Below are 20255 nucleotides of genomic sequence, written 5' to 3'. Positions count from 1 at the left end.
AAATAAAAAAATATGTTAAAATAAAAAAAATTTAAATTACGCTATAGTGGCGTTTTTATTAAAAATGCCGCAAAAAATTTGAGTTATAGTGGCGATTGTTTTGCAAACGCCACAAAAGGCCACAATTTTACCAAAAAAAGGCCATTATAGCTTAATTTTGCTTACCCGCTCACTTCCAAAAAAATCCCGCTCACTCCCAAACTCCCTCTTCTTCTCATCTATGTCGCTCGCCCTAAATCCCCCAAATAAAATTTAGCTACTCTTTTTCTCTCGTTACTGTTTTTCTCTCGATCCTTCGTTTATTTTCACTATCTAGATATATCCGCCTCTCTCATCTTCGTAAGTACTCTCACTTTGAATACTCCCATTTTCTTACTGATTTTGCAGATCGGTTCTCTAATCCTTTTTTCGGGTGTAGCGTTTTTTATATGGTTGGTTGTTGTTGAAGAAGTGCTACTACCATGGCTACAAAGAAGAGTGTTGGGGATTTGAAGGAAGCTGATTTGAAGGGAAAGAAAGTGTTTGTTAGAGTCGATCTGAACGTTCCATACAGATGACACAAGGATCCATGCTGCTATTCCCACCATCAACTATTTGATGGGTCGTGGCTCTAAAGTCATCCTCTTTAGTCATTTGGTACCTTTCTTTTATTCATTTTCTTTAGGTTTGATTTCTTTAATAAAAATTTTCTTTTGATCCCATACTGGGTTTTTGGGTTTCTGTTTGCCTTTTGATATATCTGCATGTTTTGATCTGGTGTTCATTGAGATCTTTATGGGTATTTGTGGGTTTGAGATTTATTTTTTATTGACTAAGCTAGATCTGTCTGAATCGGATGGAGGCAGCATCATCTCTGTTTTTTGTTTAAATCTTTTATGTTCGATCTCATTTTCTTTTTAATTCTAAAATCATTGCACGGAGATAGTATTTATTGATTTTTGATATATCTAACAAGCATGTTCTGTGGCTGATATTTTCATAGTTACTGTCTGTTTTTAGCTCGTAAATTGGTACACCTTTGTTTTCTCTTGATTCTGATTTTGAGCTTGGTTTATTATTTGCACAATTTTGGCAGCAATAGTTCATCTAAAACTATATAATTGCTTTGGCGAATGTTAAGGTAGAATGATTCTTCTCCTTATTCCATTAAATGATAGTCTAAGCTCTTAAAGAATATCTGGGGCACGAGATGAGTAGGTGTATGTTTTTGTTTTGTTTTGTTAGGATGAGCAACCAGAAGTACAAGGACCAGCAGTTTTGGTCTCAACTGAAAGCATATCAACTATCAGTCCAATTGGTATTTCTCTGTGTGTGTATGTATGTGTTTTTTATGATTTAAGGGTTTTTTCTTCATTGGATTTAGTTGAAATATGGAATATATGTTCATTGCAGTACTTGGACTTGAGGTTTTAGAACTTTGATTTGCATGAAACATGAAACTTTGACTTGCGGGTCTCTTTTTGTCTGTCTCTTACTTTGGAAATTGCTCCAAAATTTTACATATTAACTTGTTGATTGTAATGTGATAAGAAGTATAAAGGAAGGGTTTGTTATCTTGGCTATCAAATTTCTCCAGTTCTTCAATTCAAATATTGTCAGCCTTGCTTATTGGCATCTTCTTCAATGTGTTTGATATTCTAGGTAGCATTTATGTGGTTGACAATCCTTAATTCCCAAACAAGTTATAATGACTACCGAAGGGCATCAACTCCTCAATGAATTAACGATTTTTTATTCTTGTTGGCCTTTCTTTTTAATCTTCTCTTTGACATGATGTTTGATAGCCTAGTTCATTATTCTTCTTACTGATCTCTAGGATTTCGCCTGGCATTGAAGAATTAGTCAAGAAGCTGAAGGCAAGGAATACCGATGTTTATCTAATTTCTGAGGGCTTCCGCCAAATGATCAATGTATGCAACTATGCTACTAAATGCTTGAAAGACCATCTCTGTTTTACTTTGTTCTGTTAAGGCATTCATGTGGTTTCGTTTGCCCTTCTGATAAATGCAGATCTGAAGTCACTTGCAATATTTTGATGATATTGAAAATAGAAACTTGAATGTAGGAAACTGGAAAACACGAAATGGAAATCCTTACTTGACATTAGATATTACACATGCAGCAAATGGTGACTTCTGAAAAACCAATTAGATATAAAATTATGAAAGTGTGATATGGGTAATGTTGTCATCAGTAAGAGTCATTGTACAGCATGTAAGTTCGTTACTATTGAGAGAGCCATGTTATTGTATATTAATATAATCTTCCAATGGTTAACCATTGGCCAACTACTGCCAGAAAATAGTTAATTGAGAAGCATTTTTGTAGCCTGTTGCATCAATCCTTGGAATTCAGCAAGAAAACAGTTTTTGGGATTCGATGCTAATGAGCTCACTTCGAGGAGTAGAGGAAAAGCTACTGCTGTTCAACAAATAAGAAAGGTGAGTCTTGTGGCTTTTTTGTATTGGCCGGCTAAAAGTTCATTTTCCAAGTCTACCAAAAAAAAAATCCAGGTTAAGGGATACAAGGCATTAGACATGATTGGTGATGGTGCTACTGATCTTGAGGTTAGTAAATTCATCTTACCTTTCTTTAGATATAGTTAATCTTTAAGGTTACCATATAAAGTAATTTTTCCTTCAATGCATTGGGAATCAATATATTAACGGTTAATGAACCTGCACAAAAGAGAGAAAATGGAGGTCATCTTGTTGCAGGGTTTTCATCTTCTGCATCTGGTATGCGAGGAAATAACATGAATCGTGTAGAGTGTATAATGTGCTTTGAATTTCCACTTTAAAAGAATTAACCACAGAAGTTATAACTTTTTGCAAGAAAAATTTATTGAATTAGTTTCAACTTTATTTAACTAATAAATATAATTTCAAAGCTCAAAAATCAGATCCACCATAAGCAGGCTTGATGCAATTTAATCAATTAAATAATATCAGTTCAAATTAAAAATTAAAAATAATAATTTTAAATATTCATTTCTCTTTAAAATTCAAAATTTGAGGTTATTTTCTCTTTTATATTTTTAGATATAAATTTTATTAATTTTCTAACAATAAAATTATTTATAAATTTGCATTAAAAATATATAGGTAATAATAAATTTGACATTTAATATTTACATTTTTTTCAAATTAGTGTTAAATTTAGTGTTAAATTGTTATTTTTAATAAAAATATTAAAATATTAAACATAACAATTTATATGTATTTTTATATTAATTATGATTTATATATATATTTGAATCAATCAATTAGAAGCAAAAAATTTCACTATAGGCCAAAAACACGCACGCAGGACAGTAGGAAGAGAATTTTCGTAAGAGCAACTGAGTGTCACTCCTACAATTGTCTTTTCTTTTTCATGTCTTTTTTTAGTTTTCTGATCTATTCTTATCTACTTCTATTTCAGTGGGTTTTTTTAGGGTTTTCAGCTTTAGAACAAGTTTGTCTTTGCCTTTTTCGTCTCTATTTTAGTTTTCAGACCACTGCTTCCTTAATTTTTCAGTGGGTTTGTGACAGCCTCAAATTGACCCTAGTCGGAAAGTGGTTTCGGGACCGCTAAACCGAGTCACCGAAGTATTTGAATATGATATTTATTGTCTAAAATATGTGAATATGAATGTGTGAAAGTTTTAAGCTTCGATTTAGTCGATTGTATGTGAATTTAATTAATAGGACTTATGTGTGGCACTTTTAAAAGGTGATAGGTTAATCTATAAGGACCTATTAGTGCATGTTATGAAAATAATGGGCTTGCATGTCAAATTTCCACCTATGACAAGTAGTGGTCGGCCATGCTATGGGTTAAAGCCTATTATAAACATTTTTGTGTTAGTGATTTATGTTAGAAATAATAAAATAAAAGGTTAGTAATAAAGTAATAAAAAGGGAGGGGTGATGAAAATAAAGTTGTCTCATTCTTGCTCCCCCTATTGCCGTTACTTGAGGAAGGAAGAAGAAGAGGATTTTCTTGCTTCATGATGGGTTGGTTGATGTTTAGGAAGAGGTATGTTAATGCTCTTTCATTGAAAGTCTTTGTATATTTGGAGTGGTCATCAAGTATAGAAGCTAACTCATGGCAAATGTTTTTGTAAATTTATGAAGATGACATTCGGTCATGGATGTTTGTATTTCTTTGATGTTGTTTTTGATGCTTAGGTGTATTGAGGGTTGATTATAGATGAGTTGAGCTTGGTAAAATTGAATATTTGTGGCTTAATTGCTTAATGACAATTGGCTATGTTGAAATGCCAAATTAGTGCTAAATTGTAAGTATTTAATTGAGTGTTCGAATATGAATTTAAGAAGAATGATACATTTGACTATGCTTTGATGTGCTTGGATTATTGTTCATTGAGTAAGTGATTGAGGAATGATTAGAAGAATTTGAATGCTAAACTAGTTGATTTGTTTATAATGTCTGATTATGATCAATTATAGAGATGTGAATAAAAATTTGTTTGGTGATATATATATGTATTCGGCAATGGGATAAAATGTGTATCAAGGTAAGTTTCATGGTGATTATGCTTGTGATGTTGGGTTAATATTCGGCATTGAGTAATGTTGGGGTAAGGTGATTAATCGGCTATGAAATTAGCTAAATTAAATAAGCATGAAATCGAGTCATGGTATGTTTTATCGAATATGATACATATTGAAATCTATTGTTTTAGATATAGATTAAATGATATGTGATTGCCCAATGTGATAGTTAAGTGAATAATATTGGTTAAGTACTTAAGCAAATCTATTGTTTTACTTAAGCTTAAAAGCAAAGAGGATCAAAGTCGGATGGGGGAAAAGAGAAAGTAAACAAATAGCCGTGGATATCTAGTCGTCGACCACTTCCGAGGTAAGTTTTAAGTGATTAAATGTTGAGTAAATTCAATCATAATAGGACATAATGAGTCGATTTAATAAGATATGATGTGGCCATGATATGTTTTAAACTCAAATGGTAAGTTTATAAGTGTTTGGACTTGGAAATTTAAAAGCAAATTGTAATAATTTGCTTAGGACAGCAGCAGTAACGTGGTTTTAGAAAATCACCATAAATTGTTGGTGTGGAATTATAGGCTGAATAAAATATGTAATCAAATCTTAATTAGTCTAGTTTCTTGTAAAAGAGACCGTGTGAGCAAAGAAATTTCCTATAAAGAGATATTTAAAGTTGTGTGAGACAGTGTCGGAACGACTTCAAAATTCCCTGTTCTGTTTTTAGAAAATCATTATAATTTGTACAGAAATAGTTATAAGATAAAATTTATATGCTTAGACTTCTTAATGAGTCTAGTTTCAAATGAAATCAAATAGAACACATTTTGAATTCTGTACAATGAGATATTTGATTCGTAGTGAAGAGTGGTCAGATTAGTCAAACAGTGAAACAGGGAAAATTTTAAGAAAAATTTGGTATTTATTGGCCAAACCAAAAATTTTGAAAATTTTGTGGATAGAGGATATACGAGTCTATTTTCATGGAAAATTAACGGCACATAATTTGAAATTTCGTAATCCCAGTTACAAATAATTTAGCGACTGTTGCTCAGGAAAAACAGCTTGTAGAGAATTGTGGTTATGTTGTAAACATAGATGAAACTTGTTTTGGCTGCTCACAAGCTATTGATTAAACCCATACGTGAATTCTAAATTGTGATATTGTAAAATGATATATGAGTGTTAGATGGATCTTTGATATTAAAATTTGTGAAATTGTAAGTTTATAAGCATTCGAATATAAAATGATAGTATGGCATAAAATTGAATTATTCATTGGAGAATGATAGACGTGGATTCAGCCAAGACAAAGTGTATACGTGAAAGTATATGTGGTATGTGAAGTATATTTGGATAATTGTGATGTGAATACATGAAAAATTATATTTTGATTAGGATTGTATGAGATGAATGTGAACATGCATATGTGATAAGGCCGAATGGCCAATGTGGTGAACGTGAACATGCATATGTGTGATAAAGCCGAATGGCCAATGTGATAAACGTGAACATGCAAATATGTGATAAGGCCGAATGGCTAATGTGATGAATGTGAACATGCATATATGTGATAAGGCCGAATGGCCAATGTGATGGACGTGAACATGCAAATATGTGATAAGGCCGAATGGCCAATGTGATGGATACGAACATGCATACATGTGATAAGGTAGAATGGCCAATGTGATGAACGTGAACATGCATATGTGTGATAAGGCCGAATGGCCAATGTGATGAACGTGAACATGCAAATATGTGATAAGGCCGAATGGCCAATGTGATGAATGTGAACATGCAAATATGTGATAAGGCCGAATGGCCAATGTGATGAATACGAACATGCATAAATGTGATAAGGTAGAATGACCAATGTGATGAACGTGGAAGTGTATATATGTGGCGAAGCCGAATGGCTAATGCGAAATGTGTATGAGATGGATATGAGGTAAAGCCAAATGGCTAATGCGAAACGTGTATGAGATGGATATGTGGTAAAGCCAAATGGCTAATCTAAGATATATATGAGATGTGTATATATATATTGTGGCCAAATGACAGACGGCGGAAGGTGTGTTTTATTAGATATTTGATGAGGTAAATGAATTACAAATATGATAGTCGATGTGAATGTTGTAACATGTGAATAAATATGCATGAAACTCTATGATGTAAACTTGGGATTAAAGACCAGATGACCATTTGTGGTGACTATGTCTGGGTTAAGACCCGTTGACTTCGTGTGGAGATTTCATCTGAGCCAAAGGTCTCGCCGACAATCCGAGTAGAGGTTAAAGCTATAAGACTTCGCAATAAGAATTGTTTATAAATATATTCAATGCGAAAGATTAAACAGGTATGTACTCTAAGTTTATATGTGAGCTTGATTTGAACTAAATCATAAGGTAATTATGTGATGTATACGTGAGCAATCTATGAGACTATTCTTACGATTATGTGACATCGGATCAGTGTGAGGAGTTACGTGAAATTATACAATATATCTATGTCACATGAGCTCACCTTTATGTGAAAGTTTATCTGCCTATTATATGTGATGAGATGTGCATATTCGGTAAAGGGATGGTATGCCCGAAGGAAGAGTGAAATAAAAATATGAACAACTATGATATAATTTGATTGTTATCTGTTGACATTGCTTAAAACTTACTAAGCATTGTAATGCTTACTTCGTTTACTTTGTTTCCTCTGTTTTATAGATCTCATTCGGAAGCTACAGGCTCGGGGATCGTCAGCAACTAATCAAACTATCACTATCCACTGCTTGTTACTGTTATGTTTTGAATTGTTTTATGGCATGTAAAGAATAGACTAGTGGCCGAAGAATATTTTAGTTAATGTGTATAAGCCATGCGAAAATGGCATCTTCTTCTGAATGTATACTAATAGAAGTTTAAATTGTATTCCTGACTGTTTTTAGTATTTATCTAAAGGAATGTTCTTTATCTAAAAAAAAAAGTTTTCAAAAATTTTACTGTTCTGATATGAGTTTCAAGTCTGGTAATGCCCCTTTACCTATTCCGGCGACGGATACGGGATAGGGGTTTTACAGGGTTTTAATGTTAGAACTCGGTTTGGTTCTTTTTGTTTTAGTGTCATTATCTTGCATTCTTTTCCTATTTATATACATATATATTTTAATGAATTCAGGTCTTCCTGCTATTCTAGATGATAGTTTATTCTTAGTAGAACTTTGGGTATGCGATAAATATTTTTGTTTTGGGAGTAAATTTTGGTACAGAAATTGCATATTAATCCAACATTATCGTGTATTCAATTGAATGTGTTTCCATATTTATCTGCTATGAATGTCTTTTGAACTTAACACATTTTATGTATTTTCTTTTGTTCTTTTTCAGCTGAAGATGGTTCTTCATTAGTAGCTGTGGATTTGCAGCAACTTAATTTGCATAATGTGATTTGCCAAACAAAATCTGGAATGGGGAAAACAATTGTTTTTGTTCTATCAACTCTTCAGCAAATTGAACCTGTTGCTGGGCAAGCTGTTGCACTTGTTCTATGTCACACTAGAGAATTAGCGTACCAGGTGGGTTTTAGAGTCTTGAATTTATTCTTTGTTATTAGCATGCCAGTTGAGGGTGTTTCAGTACCATTTCATCACTGAATTCATTCTTACCAAGTATTACTTCCTCTATCCTTTGACAGAGTTTCCGAGTAGTACAACTGCTGAGTCATGTTTTGGTGCTGCAATCAAGGTAAGTCATTACAAGGTTATACCTTCATAATCTGTTTGAGGTGTTGAGTGTATGTAACTTGGTTACTTGAGGAAAACTGAGGTTAAGATACCGATACATCAATCCTTATCTTAAACAATTTGTATGTAGTTTTCATATGTAGTTTATTTGAGTGTTGGAGTTTTTGGATTGCTTTCTCAAAATTTTTATTGACTAGAAGTTTTCTAGGAAAATTTGACATGGTCCTGAAATTCAATTTATAATTTATTCTTTGGTATTAGCATGCCAGTTGAATTTATTCTTTGGTCTTGAATTTGTTGCTACATAATTTGTTGCTAATATTCTTTTATTTTTAGCTGAATTAACTGACCAAATTCGGTTGTTTGGTTAACCATAAAAAATTCAGTTTGGTTAACAGAAGAGATTTTAAGAAAATTTGATATTTGAATGCTATTTTGGTTATTAGTTAGGATTAGTCCTGTTAAGTTTTATACTTTCATTTATTTGTTTTGAACTTTTAGTATGTGTTAATTTAACATCTGATGGTGATTAATATCTTCATTGTATGGTGCTTCTAGATTTTGATTTGTTTTGATATTTTGGTTGTATATGTAGAATTATCCATTGAAAAAATGTTGAAGGTTAATTTTGTTTCGTTAAAAAAAGAAAAAAGAAAAAAACCAAATTAACCGAAATATTAAGTTGTTCTCTCTTTTCCTGTAATTTTGTAGTTAACGGATTTGGGTTTCATGTTACATTATTTTGTATGTTGTAGGTACATATTATGCACAGCCTTTTCAATGACTTCTGCATTAACAGACTGGAGTAGTGTACAAAAATCCTTTAGGCACTTTCAGACCATTCAAATCTATAATATTTTTTTCCCTCTGTTTGTAGATTCATTGGCATCTTGTCTTAATGAGAGTGTAGTTTATGAAGTTTAAACTTTGCATTGTCCTCCAAGGTATTAGAATTCCTAGTTCAAAACTTAGCAATTTGTCTTTTATAAAAGACCTTTGCATTTTCAGTGTTGTTTAGGTTCGCAAACAAGATGCTGTGTTTGGACTTGTTGTATTTTATTTATATTTATATTTAATCTAATTTTTATTATTTATTTTAGTTTTGATTCTATATTTTTATTTTTATTTAATAATGAATTTTAATAGAAATTTTTTATATTTATATTATGGACTTTATTCTTCTCAATATTTTGATAATGAATTTTATTTTTTTTTATATTTTTCATGACTTTATAATATTTTTATTTTTTTTAAATTTTATGACCTTTAGCGGCGTTTTTGGGAAAAGCGCCACTAAAGGCCATGACTTTTAGCGGCGTTTGTGGAAAAAGCGCCGCTAAAGGCCATGACTTTTAGCGTCGTTTGTGGAAAAAGTGTTGCTAAAGACCATGGCCTTTAGCGGCGTTTGTGGATAAAGCGCCGCTAAAGCTAAAGATCATGACCTTTAGCGGCGTTTGTGGGGAAAACGCCGCTAAAGATCATGACTTTTAGCGGCGTAATCTATAACGGCGTTTTTTGCGGCGCTTGTAAAAACGCCGCTAAAAGCCTAAAAAAACGCCGCTAAAAATCAAATTTGTTGTAGTGAATGTTATACCAAGCGTTGAGTTGAGTTTCTATCATCGGTGACTCAAATATTATAAGCTTATATATCATCCCTAAATTTTTAAAATTTCAACATAGTTATGTTAATTATCTATATCACATGGTGAAACTTTATATTTATTTGTGTCTTAAAAATTCACAAAACCAACATCATCACTATGTTCAATTACTCATTCTTTCACAAAAGAATGCTATCAAGGATATCCTTTTTATTATTATCAAATTACAGTGATCAATTTATCTTTTCTTATCATACTATTTTATATTTAACTACTTTATTTATTTCTTGATATCCAAGAAATTAATTTCACAATCACCAAAAATATGAAACCAGGCATCATGTATTTTTCATCAAGTAAGTTGTTGTAAAGAGGCCTTGAGTTCCTTGGTAAAACTAGACAACATATTTTCTATTTATCATAGCTTTTTTTCAAAGTCAATACATGACTTTAAAACCTTTTTTTTTTAACAATACTTCCAATATATACTAAATGTTGTAAATTGACTTTTCCGACAATCACATTCCTAATAATGACATTTCAAAAAATCATATTTCATTAGAATCATAATATGAAAAAAATACCAAATATTACCTAAAAGAATGCTGAGTATGATATATTATTGGGTGAGACCTCAATACTCATGCAAGTTGAGGCTCCTTCAATTGAATAAAATGATTGGTCCTACATGAAATAAATATTTAGTTTGACTCGACTTCAATACCTGTAAATGTCAAGTGGCATTAATTTTAATAGTTGAGGTGTCTGAATTAAATTTAATGGGATCTCTATACTTTTAATTTAGGATTATGTTATAAATTGTTATGTTTTGTGAGTTTTTAGTAATGTAATCTTTTAAAAAAAATAATTGTATAGTTATTTTGTTAGTAGCTTTTGATTGTGTTATAAATTGTTAGTGTTTTGTGTTTTGTTATAGTTATTTATTTTATTAATAATTTATGGGATTAGATTACAAATTGTTAGTGTTTAGTGGTTTAGGGTATCGTGATTTTTTAGTAATGTAATTTAAAAAAAAATAATTTTATAGTTATTTTGTTAGTAGTTTATGATTAGGTTATATAAATTGTTAGTGTTTAGTTTAGTGTTTTGTATTTTTTAATGTAATTTTTTATTTTTATTTATTTATTTGACAATTTTTATTGATTTATTAAAATATTGATTAAATTTGTTGTTATATAATTTTATAGGTTGTTTGAATGAAACTAATCAGGTATGTTTCTATTTCTATTTTTTTTAATTTGTATGTCTTTATGTTTAGATAGTTTATACTTATTTTAATTATATTATTATTGTAATCTAACAATTTTTTTTATTGTAGGTAAAATATGAGATATTTACCGTGTTTTGTTTTTGAAATTTGAAATAATTTATTGTATTTTTTAAAACAAATTAAATGAATTTATTTTTTTAATTGCAGATTTGCAACAAATGAATTCTTTGATTAATAATAATCACATATTAATAAAATGGTAACCAATTCATGTTATTTGCTGAATTAAATTATATTGTATTAACTAATTTACTAATTAAAATACTATAATAAATTGACAGAAATCAAGTTGAAAATAAGAATAAATATAAATTTGATTTTTTTACGAGTTGCAACGTGCACAACATTGCTTTATGCAGAACCTACATAGACTAATGAATAACCAACATCCTAAGAATATACTACACGCAATCAACGGCCGAGGATCACTACCGCCTAAGAATACTATCATGAAGTATAAACAATATCCTACAATTAAAATGGTTCCTTCCCAAAATTCATTTAAGAGAAAAATTAATAACCATGGGCATAACCCAAATCCCAGAATTGAAATGCTGAGTTTTGACACCCGATTAGTGATGCCCATCAACACCAACAAAAGACCAAATAACATCGAAACTATAGAGATAATAATCACTGCTAAAAAAGTTGGCGCTATGAAACTTATTGATAGATGGAAGCATAATGCGAAAACTGCAAGCAATATTTGAAGTGCAGTCCTGAAACCAATGGGAAAAGGTTTAAGGAGGGCTAATGTTAAGAAAAATGCTGTCATAAACACAAAATAAGTTGGAACAAAGAAACGAAGATAGTTAACTGCACCCAAGACTGATCTCCCCGGTGCATTTGCATCAAATGATCCTTTGGACTTTGAGAAATTTTCTCCTTGCAAAACACCACCTGGCGGGCTAATAGTCACTTGGAACGATGCCGTTAGAAGCAGTCCTAAAATTATTAGTAAGGTACTGCGGTCCTCGCTTGATATATTGTCTACATCATCAAAGATTAACGATGATGCCTTTGCCACATACTTGCCAATTTGGTTCTTCAACTTATATTTAAAGTTGGAAACTCGTGGACTAAAGCAATCACGCAGAATGCTAATGCTTTCAATATTGTTCTGTTGATGCGCTGCCTCCAGTGTCGTCAAACCAGCCTCATTGGTCTCATGCTTATCAGCTTTGCATTCTAGTAGTAGTTCGAGCATCTATTTAGTCAATAATTTGAGATATTAAAAAAGAGAAGCAACAACCAATCAACCATGAAATACAAAACAATCCATGTAATATTAATTATATACAAGAGATGATGGATCGAACCTGGGGTTGATTGTTGATAGCAGCTATGTGCAGTGCAGTATTGCCATCTTCGTCTTTCCTGTTCACTACTTCTTGACAGTAGTCTTTCTTTTTAAGTGTTCGAATTGGAACTTGGAAAGAGTCCAATCTATTCTTTTCCGCTGCAATATGCAAAGCAGTACGATTCCTAGTTGTAACGTTTTTGACACTTTGGGGACAAACCTCCAAAAACCTATCGACCAAGCCATCAGGGTTTCCAACTTTACTTATCAAGTGCAAGGGAGTCTTACCCTTCTTCCCTTTGACACAAACAAGATCTTTATCAATCTCTAGGAAGCGTAGCACCATCTCTTTATGCCCTTTTTTAACCGCAATGTGAATTGGGCTCAAACCTTGTTGGTTTAGCTTCCTGGCAAATGATGGCTTTAAGTTCATCATCTCCATTGCAAACCCAATGCATCCTTCTTCTGCAGCTACGTGTAATGGAGTTTCCATAAACTCCACTTCATCAAAACTCCTCAAAACATTTCCATTTCTTTGAATTAATGAATACAAATCACTAACATTTCCTGTACGAGCAGCTGTTCTCAAACTTTCATCCATCTTAGGAGGAAGGATTGATAGACAATAAGAGAGAAACTGAAAGGGTTTAATCAAGTCCCCCACTTACGGCAATTAGCTGAAAAGACTAAAGACGTGATGTATGGTCTGTGTATTGGAGTCAACAAAGAAACAACATGCGGATAGAAAGGGCACCCAAATATACGTATATCTTTTTGGTCTTGGTCTTCGAGTGCCGTAAAATTTAAGGTTGTACTTTCTTCCATTGATTTGAGTGTTTTCCAAATTGAAATATGCCTCAGATATTTTCATTGTCAAAAGTCTGAGCCAATAGGGTGAAGGAGGGAGCTTCTTTTTGGTCTTTATGCAAAGGCTAATGAGTCAAATTATTGTGAAAAATAGAAGGAAGCTCTATAAAAATCAGTTATAGTCATGATTATAACACTAGGGATCTGCTGACAATGTGCGCCACTTAAAGTTATTTAATAATTAATTAAGAATATTCTGTTAAATTCAAAATAAAATTATGTCATGGTTTCATAATTCATATTATAATAAAAAATCTCAAGAAATATGCATATTTATTATAATAAAATTCTTTTGGTGCAGCCAGATAAATATCACTTCACTTGTAATTTTATAAAAGTTCAGAATATTATTTTTAATAAATATAAAATTGATGGTGTTCCAGTCTAAAGTAATGCTCAATTAATATAAGTTTTTTAGAAAGGTTTATATTTAATATTTTGTAAGTGTACGGATCACAAAATCATTAGAAATGTTAGATGTAAATAAAAATAAGGCTAAAGGGTATGTAACCACTACCAACAAAATTAATTAAATACCTACGTTCAAAACATATTCAATTAAAATTTTAAAATTTCAAATTACATCAATTTCGACGAGTCATTTTAGTTGCCACCGATAAATTGGCCCTCTCTAAGTAACATTCAATATGTTTATCGGGCTTATTAGAAAGAAAATTATGTTGGGTTTGAATAGTTTGATGTGTATCTTAATAAAAAAATTCACAAAAATATAATTTTTAATTTTTTATAATTTAGAAATAATTTTATAACAAAAATTAATAATAACAAAATTTAAAAAAAAATTGTGTAATTTTACCATGTTTATATTTCAGGCAATTATGTGTTGACGTTGAAACATCAGCGAAGCCATTAAAGAATGACACCAAAAAAAGATAATTTAGGTTAAAATAGAAAGGAGAAAGTTGAGAATTTTGTTTTTTAAGAATTTCGCATTTTGTGTGACAATATGGTAGTGTTTGGTATGATGAAAAATAGTAATTTTTTTGGAAATTTAATCAGTTGAAAAATAATTTCAACATTTGGTATGTTAAGTTTTATTTACTTTCCTTAGAATATAACATTCCCTTGAAAATTACTTTTCCATAAATATGGCAATGTAATTCTTATGATAAAAGGCGAGAGAACTATTTTTTCATGTACATTGAAAAGTTAAAATAAAAAGACAAAATTAACCCTATTTTATATTAGTTTAGTACATTCTACTTAGAAAAAAGGAAAAGCTATTGCCTCCTTCCTCATTCCTATCACTTGATTTTCTGTATTACTTCAACAAATTTTTCGCAAATAAGTTTTATTCATTGGTTTTATTTTTTTTCTAGCTACAAATTTGATTTAACACTTGTATTTGTACAAAATATTTGTTAGTTTTTTTTGTAAAATATGAGTAAAATTGTTCCATTTAAGCTGTGTAGAAATTGTGGGTTAGACCGCCTATGATTTTACATTTTTATGATTTAATTATTTTTAGTTTTGCTTAGAACAATACCTAGAATCAACTCTTTATATATATATATTCCTATGGGTTAGCCTTTAGTTAAAACAAACGTAATTTTCAAGTATTTTTAAAATTTATTCCAAAATAAGTTTTATCTATGCATTATTATATTTAGAAAATATATGCAAGACAAATTTGAAACAATTTTTTTCAATTAAAATTAGAAATTAAAAATAATTTAGAAATTATCAATTAAATTTTATTATTAAATATTTAATCCAAATATTTATTAAGAATAAAATTTATTATAAAAATTGAAGAGATAAGTATTAACTTTTATTTAATAAGGGTAAATTCATAAATTATCATTACATTCATAAGAAGGTACTTAGTGAACCAAATATAACAATATAACTTTTTTGTGATTTTAATCAATACTTCCAATATATACTAAATGTTGTAAATTGACTTTTCCGACAATCACATTCCTAATAATGACATTTCAAGAAACCAAATTTCATTAGAATCATAATATTTAAAAAACACCAAATATTGCCCAAAAGAATGCAAGTATGGTATTTTATTGCGTGAGACCTCAATAATCATAGAAGTTGAGGCTCCTGCAATGAATAAAATAATTAGACCTAAGTGAAATAAATATTTAAATCAATATTTTTTACTCGACTTCAATACCCATAAATGTTAAGGTGGCGTTAATTTTAATAGTTGAGGTGTCTAAATTAAATTTAATGGGATCTCTATACTTAATAGACGTCAACATGAATCTAGTGTACTTTATTTTAGGAATTTTTAGAATACCAAAATATAGTTATATGAATTTTGAGAATTGATTAAAAAAACCCTTATATTCATAGAAAAAAGCCTTTTTTTATGTATTTTTGAGTAATGAAATAGAAATTGATGTTTTTTTGGTATAATAATAAATTTAGTTTTTAGTGTTTACTCATTTTATCATTTTGGCCCTTTTTTTGGGTCATTTTGATTATTAACCTTTAAAATTTATTTAAATTACTTGCTTTTGGATGAAAAAACTGTTAAACTATTAAAATTTTAATGACATTAATGTTGCCACTAATGTGACAATCTACATATAATTAATAAAAATTTAAAAATAATAATAAATATTTTTAAAAAATCAACAAATTTAAAAAAAGTTCATAAAATCTTTTAGAAAATTTATCCATATTACCAACGAAGTATACGTAAAATGCCCACATGAGCTGTCACGTTAGTGCTATTAAAATTTTAATAGTCCAATTAGTTTTTCCGTAAAAAAAACAAGAAATTGACTAAAATTTAAATGTTAGGGACTAAATTTATCTTTATGACTTTTTTTAAAGGTATTAATTATTGTTGTGAAAGGTATTATCGCAGATGAGTTACCGATAAAAAATTTCAATCATTAAATATATTAAAGATATATTAAGCAAATAATATATGATAAACGGATATAATATAAGTAAGTCGAAAAAAAGAATAATTATAAATCTGATTATTCAAGAATTACAACATGTACAATATCTTTTTATGCAGAACCTACATAGACTAATCAACAACCAGCACGATAAGCCCATACTAAAATCAATCAACGAGGAAAGAGTACCAACGTCTAACGAGGAAGGAGTACCATCGCTTAACGAGCGAGGAATACGAGTGCCTAAGAGGGAAGGAGCACTACCAAATTCTAAGAATTCAATCGTGGAGTATAAACAATATCCTATAATTATAATGGTTCCTACCCAAAATTCATCATACAGAAGAAAGAATAACCATGGGAATAACTAAAATCCCAGAATTGAAGTGATGAATTTCGACGCCCGATAAGCAATACCCATCAACACCAATAAGAAAACAAAGAACGTCGAAAACATATAGATGAAATATCTTGCTAAATCTGTTGGAGCTATAAAACTTATTGACTGATGGAAGCATATTGCCAAAAATGCAAGTAGTATTTGAAGTGTTGTCCTGAAACCAACGGGAAAAGGTTTAAGGAGGGCTAACGTTAAAAAAAACGTTGCGATAAACACAACATATGTTGGCACAAAGAAATTAAGAAAGGTGGTTTGGTTCATGACTGATTTCCCCGGTGTATTATTAATTTCAAAGCGATCTTCTCCTTGCCAAACTCAACCCGGTGGGCTAAGAGTGACTTGGTAGGTTGTTGTTAGAAGCAGTCCTAAAATTACTAGTAAGGCACTGCGGTCCTCGCCTGATATATTGTCTATATTGTCAAAGATTAATGACGATACCTTTGACCCATACTTGTCAATTTGTTTCTTCAACTTATACCTAAAGTTTGAAACTTCTCGCAGAATGCTAATGCTTTCTATATTGTTCTGTTGATGCGCTGCCTCCAGTGCAGTCAAACCAGCCTCATTGGTCTCATGCTTATCAGCTTTGCATTCTAGTAGTAGTTTGAGCATCTATTTAATCAATAATTTGAGATATTAAAAAAGAGAAGAAACAATTAGCCAACCATGAAATACAAAACAATCCATGTAATATTAATTATATATAAGAGATGATGAATCGAACCTGGGGTTGATTATTGATAGCAGCTATGTGCAGTGCAGTGTTGCCATCTTCGTCTTTCCTGTTCACCACTTCTTGACAGTAGTTTTGCTTCTTAAGCGTTTGGATTAGAACTTGGAAAACATCCAGTCTATTCCTTTCTGCAGCGATATGCAAAGCAGTACGATTCGTAGTTGTAACATTTCTGATGCTTTCGGGACAAACCTCAAGAAACCTATCGACCAAGCCATCAGGGTTTCCAGCTTTACTTAAGAAGTGCAATGGAATCTTACCCTTCCTCCCTTTGACATGAGCAAGATCTTTATCAATCTCTAGGAAACGGAGCACCATCTCTTTATGCCCTCTTTTAACTGCAATGTGAACTGGGCTCAAACCTTGTTGGTTTAGCTTCCTGGCAAATGATGGCTTTAAGTTCATCATCTCCATTGCAAACCCAATGCATCCTTCTTCTGCAGCTACATGTAGCGGAGTTTCGATAAACTCCACTTCATCAAAACACCTCAAAGCATTTCCATCTCTCTGAATTAATGTATACACATCACTAACATTTCCTGCACGACCAGCTGTTCTCAACCTTTCATCCATCTCCAAAGTAAGGATCAAACGGCACTTACAGCAATTAGTTGAAAGATTAAAGACTTGGTGTATGGTCTGTCAATTGCAGTTAATAAGGAAACAACAATATATAGATAGAAAAGGTAGACTTTTAGTCTTCGTGTTTAGCTGAGGAATACAGCAAAAGTTTCGCTGCGAAATTTCATGGTCAAAAGTTTTGAAGTAAATGGCAACCGATAGTGTGAACGAGGAAGCAAAATGATTAAGAAATTAAATAGAGCTTTCTTAACCAGTTTTCTTTTTCATACTTCTTGGGAAATTTCCGACTTAAACGAATTAATGAGTTGTATTCAATTATTTTAACTCGATTTATTTTTTTTATTTGAATAAAGTCAGATGAAATTCGAGTTAAGTTGAATCGAATAAATTTATTTATTAAATTAGAAAAATAAAATTAAACTAATTAAATTGAAATTTTGTCGACAATATGATTAAATTTTGAGTTGAAGAACATAAATAAATAATATACATTTGAAAAAATCATTAAAATAAAATAAGAGAACAAAACAAGATAGATACTATGATAAACTTGATTTGATAATTACTTGTTTAATGCATCAAATTTATCATACTAGAAATTTATTTAAAAATTATAATTTATCATTATATATATTAAGAATTTAAATAATTATTTTTCAATTTGTACATATTTTTATAAAATTTTAGAAAAAAATATTTTATAAATAATTCATAAATAATATATAAAATTTTATATATTAAGAATTTAAATAATTTTTTTTCAATTTATACATATTTTTATAAAATTTTAGAAAAAAAAATTTATAAATATTTTTAATTTTTTTTGAAAATGGACCAATTTGTAATTTTTTTTTCAAAACTATCAAGGATCCAATGAGTATTTAAATCAATTTATTATTTAAGTTGTAAAATTTACCTTGACTGTGAACTCAAAAAACTAAATAACTTATTTGAATTGATTAAAAACAAACAAATAACTTGAATTTTCAAAAAAGAATAATTTTTCGAATCGAGTTTTATTCACCCTTGCGTACTTCTTTATTTTTGTTTCAATTCTTATTTTTTCTTTTATTCTTTATTTTCTTATATAAATAAAAATAGAAATATATAAATTATGTTATAATTAAAATAATTTTTATATTTTAACTACGGGCTCTTCTCTTTTCTATAGATAAAAAATATTTTTTATATTACTAAATAATTATTATATTATATGTTTGTATTAATGTATAAAAAAATTCTAATTATTTCCTTTCTCTTTTATATAAATATAAATATTTGTTAAAAAAATATAAATATAAATATAAATATAAATAATAATTTATATTATAATAAATATTTTAATTAAAATAAATTATAAAATTATTGAGCTATTTTATTTTATATTTTAATAAGATTTTTTCCTTCCATTTTTCTCTTTCTTCTTTATTGGCTCATAAAGAAATTTAAAATACATATTTTTATTTGTCTTCTTAGGTTTCTCATTTTTTTATGTGTTTTAAATAAATACAAAAATACTTTCGCATTTTATATTAGTCGCAATGAATTTTAATTTCACAAATCTAATTATTAAAAATAACATAAATAAAAATAAAATAAAGGGAAACTATACTATTAGTCATCAAACTATTTGTGTAAAATGTTTTGGTCACCAAACTATAAAAAATTTTAATTTTGTTACCAGCATTTTAGATTGTTTCTATTTTGGTCACTCCCCATTAAATGGTTAAAGGAAATGATGACGTGACAGTTTCTAACTGGTATATTAACATATTTAATCATCAATAATTATAAATTTTATCAATTTAATCTTAATTCTAAATAATTAAAAAAATAATTCTTCACATTTACAAATTCTATCAATCAAATCGTCAAATACTATAATTAAATGATTATTTTATATGAAAAAGTAGAAAATATAAATAAAATTTGAGTTAACTGCATGCTTCGGCCTAATCCTCAAATAGAGATATCCTAGCCTAGTGATCCAACTCCGCCCAATTGCAGCCTAGTGATCTAACCCCAGCCAGCACTTAAAAGCTGTTAGTCAAATTTGGCTCGCCCAACATCTAATTACTTATTTGGTGAGGGAAGGACAAATTCTTTCCCGTTAGCTGTAAATGAGAAGGTTCTTTGTTTTTGGAAACATCATTGGAAATTACAAATGGAGGAGTAAGCTATATCAAAATTGGAATTTAATTAACCCAAGTTGTCTATATTAATTTTTGTGTTGAAATGGTAGCCTAATTAGCTCGTATTAATTATGGTTGTGGAAACCATTTTTTTGAAAAAAAAGGGGATCGATTTTATATTTTGAAAAGAAAACGAAAATTGGGAGTCGCC

The 20255-nt window shown here is 29.9% G+C and overlaps 3 protein-coding genes across 20 annotated transcripts; 1 reads left to right on the top strand and 2 right to left on the bottom strand.

Moving 5' to 3' along the window:
• Positions 1-158: 158 nt before the first annotated feature.
• LOC107889136 (ATP-dependent RNA helicase SUB2) lies at positions 159-9346 on the top strand. 18 transcript variants are annotated; one of them, XM_041076365.1, is made up of 11 exons: positions 159-339; positions 419-636; positions 1076-1120; positions 1225-1297; positions 1817-1910; positions 2329-2441; positions 2514-2567; positions 7232-7304; positions 7892-8079; positions 8199-8248; positions 9003-9346. In XM_041076365.1, exons 7-11 carry the CDS (start codon positions 2538-2540, stop codon positions 9169-9171), a joined length of 510 nt encoding a protein of 169 aa, XP_040932299.1. In that variant the 5' UTR covers positions 159-339; positions 419-636; positions 1076-1120; positions 1225-1297; positions 1817-1910; positions 2329-2441; positions 2514-2537; the 3' UTR covers positions 9172-9346. The 18 variants fall into 18 exon arrangements, with proteins under 18 accessions (XP_040932299.1, XP_040932300.1, XP_016668946.1 ...); XM_041076366.1 differs by lacking the exon at positions 1076-1120 and having other exon boundaries at positions 1225-1317; XM_016813457.2 differs by having other exon boundaries at positions 2329-2567.
• A 2115-nt stretch (positions 9347-11461) lies between these two features.
• On the bottom strand, positions 11462-13195 carry LOC107890043 (ankyrin repeat-containing protein BDA1). Its single transcript, XM_041076184.1, has 2 exons — positions 12459-13195; positions 11462-12346 (listed from the first exon to the last, which is right to left on the bottom strand). Exons 1-2 carry the CDS (start codon positions 13038-13040, stop codon positions 11462-11464), a joined length of 1467 nt encoding a protein of 488 aa, XP_040932118.1. The 5' UTR covers positions 13041-13195.
• A 3053-nt stretch (positions 13196-16248) lies between these two features.
• On the bottom strand, positions 16249-18120 carry LOC107890287 (ankyrin repeat-containing protein BDA1). The gene is made up of 2 exons (XM_016814765.2): positions 17322-18120; positions 16249-17209 (listed from the first exon to the last, which is right to left on the bottom strand). Exons 1-2 carry the CDS (start codon positions 17901-17903, stop codon positions 16913-16915), a joined length of 879 nt encoding a protein of 292 aa, XP_016670254.2. The 5' UTR covers positions 17904-18120; the 3' UTR covers positions 16249-16912.
• Between the last annotated feature and the right edge of the window lie 2135 nt (positions 18121-20255).

Source organism: Gossypium hirsutum, chromosome A09, assembly GCF_007990345.1.
Source record: "Gossypium hirsutum isolate 1008001.06 chromosome A09, Gossypium_hirsutum_v2.1, whole genome shotgun sequence".
NCBI classification, from domain to species: domain Eukaryota; kingdom Viridiplantae; phylum Streptophyta; class Magnoliopsida; order Malvales; family Malvaceae; genus Gossypium; species Gossypium hirsutum.
This window is presented reverse-complemented; position numbering and strand designations above follow the sequence as displayed.

What these genes read in the sequence shown, in the direction of transcription:
- LOC107889136 (XM_016813463.2), top strand. Translation starts at nt 2,538, where the DNA reads ATGATTGGTGATGGTGCTACTGATCTTGAG. An exon ending in ATGGTGCTACTGATCTTGAG is followed by an intron (nt 2,568 to 7,231) that starts GTTAGTAAATTC and finishes TCTGTTTTATAG; the next exon opens with ATCTCATTCGGAAGCTACAG. An exon ending in GTTTTGGTGCTGCAATCAAG is followed by an intron (nt 8,249 to 9,002) that starts GTAAGTCATTAC and finishes TGTATGTTGTAG; the next exon opens with GTACATATTATGCACAGCCT.
- LOC107890043 (XM_041076184.1), bottom strand. Translation starts at nt 13,040, where the DNA reads ATGGATGAAAGTTTGAGAACAGCTGCTCGTACAGGAAATGTTAGTGAT. An exon ending in CTATCAACAATCAACCCCAG is followed by an intron (nt 12,347 to 12,458) that starts GTTCGATCCATC and finishes TTGACTAAATAG; the next exon opens with ATGCTCGAACTACTACTAGA.
- LOC107890287 (XM_016814765.2), bottom strand. Translation starts at nt 17,903, where the DNA reads ATGGATGAAAGGTTGAGAACAGCTGGTCGTGCAGGAAATGTTAGTGAT. An exon ending in CTATCAATAATCAACCCCAG is followed by an intron (nt 17,210 to 17,321) that starts GTTCGATTCATC and finishes TTGATTAAATAG; the next exon opens with ATGCTCAAACTACTACTAGA.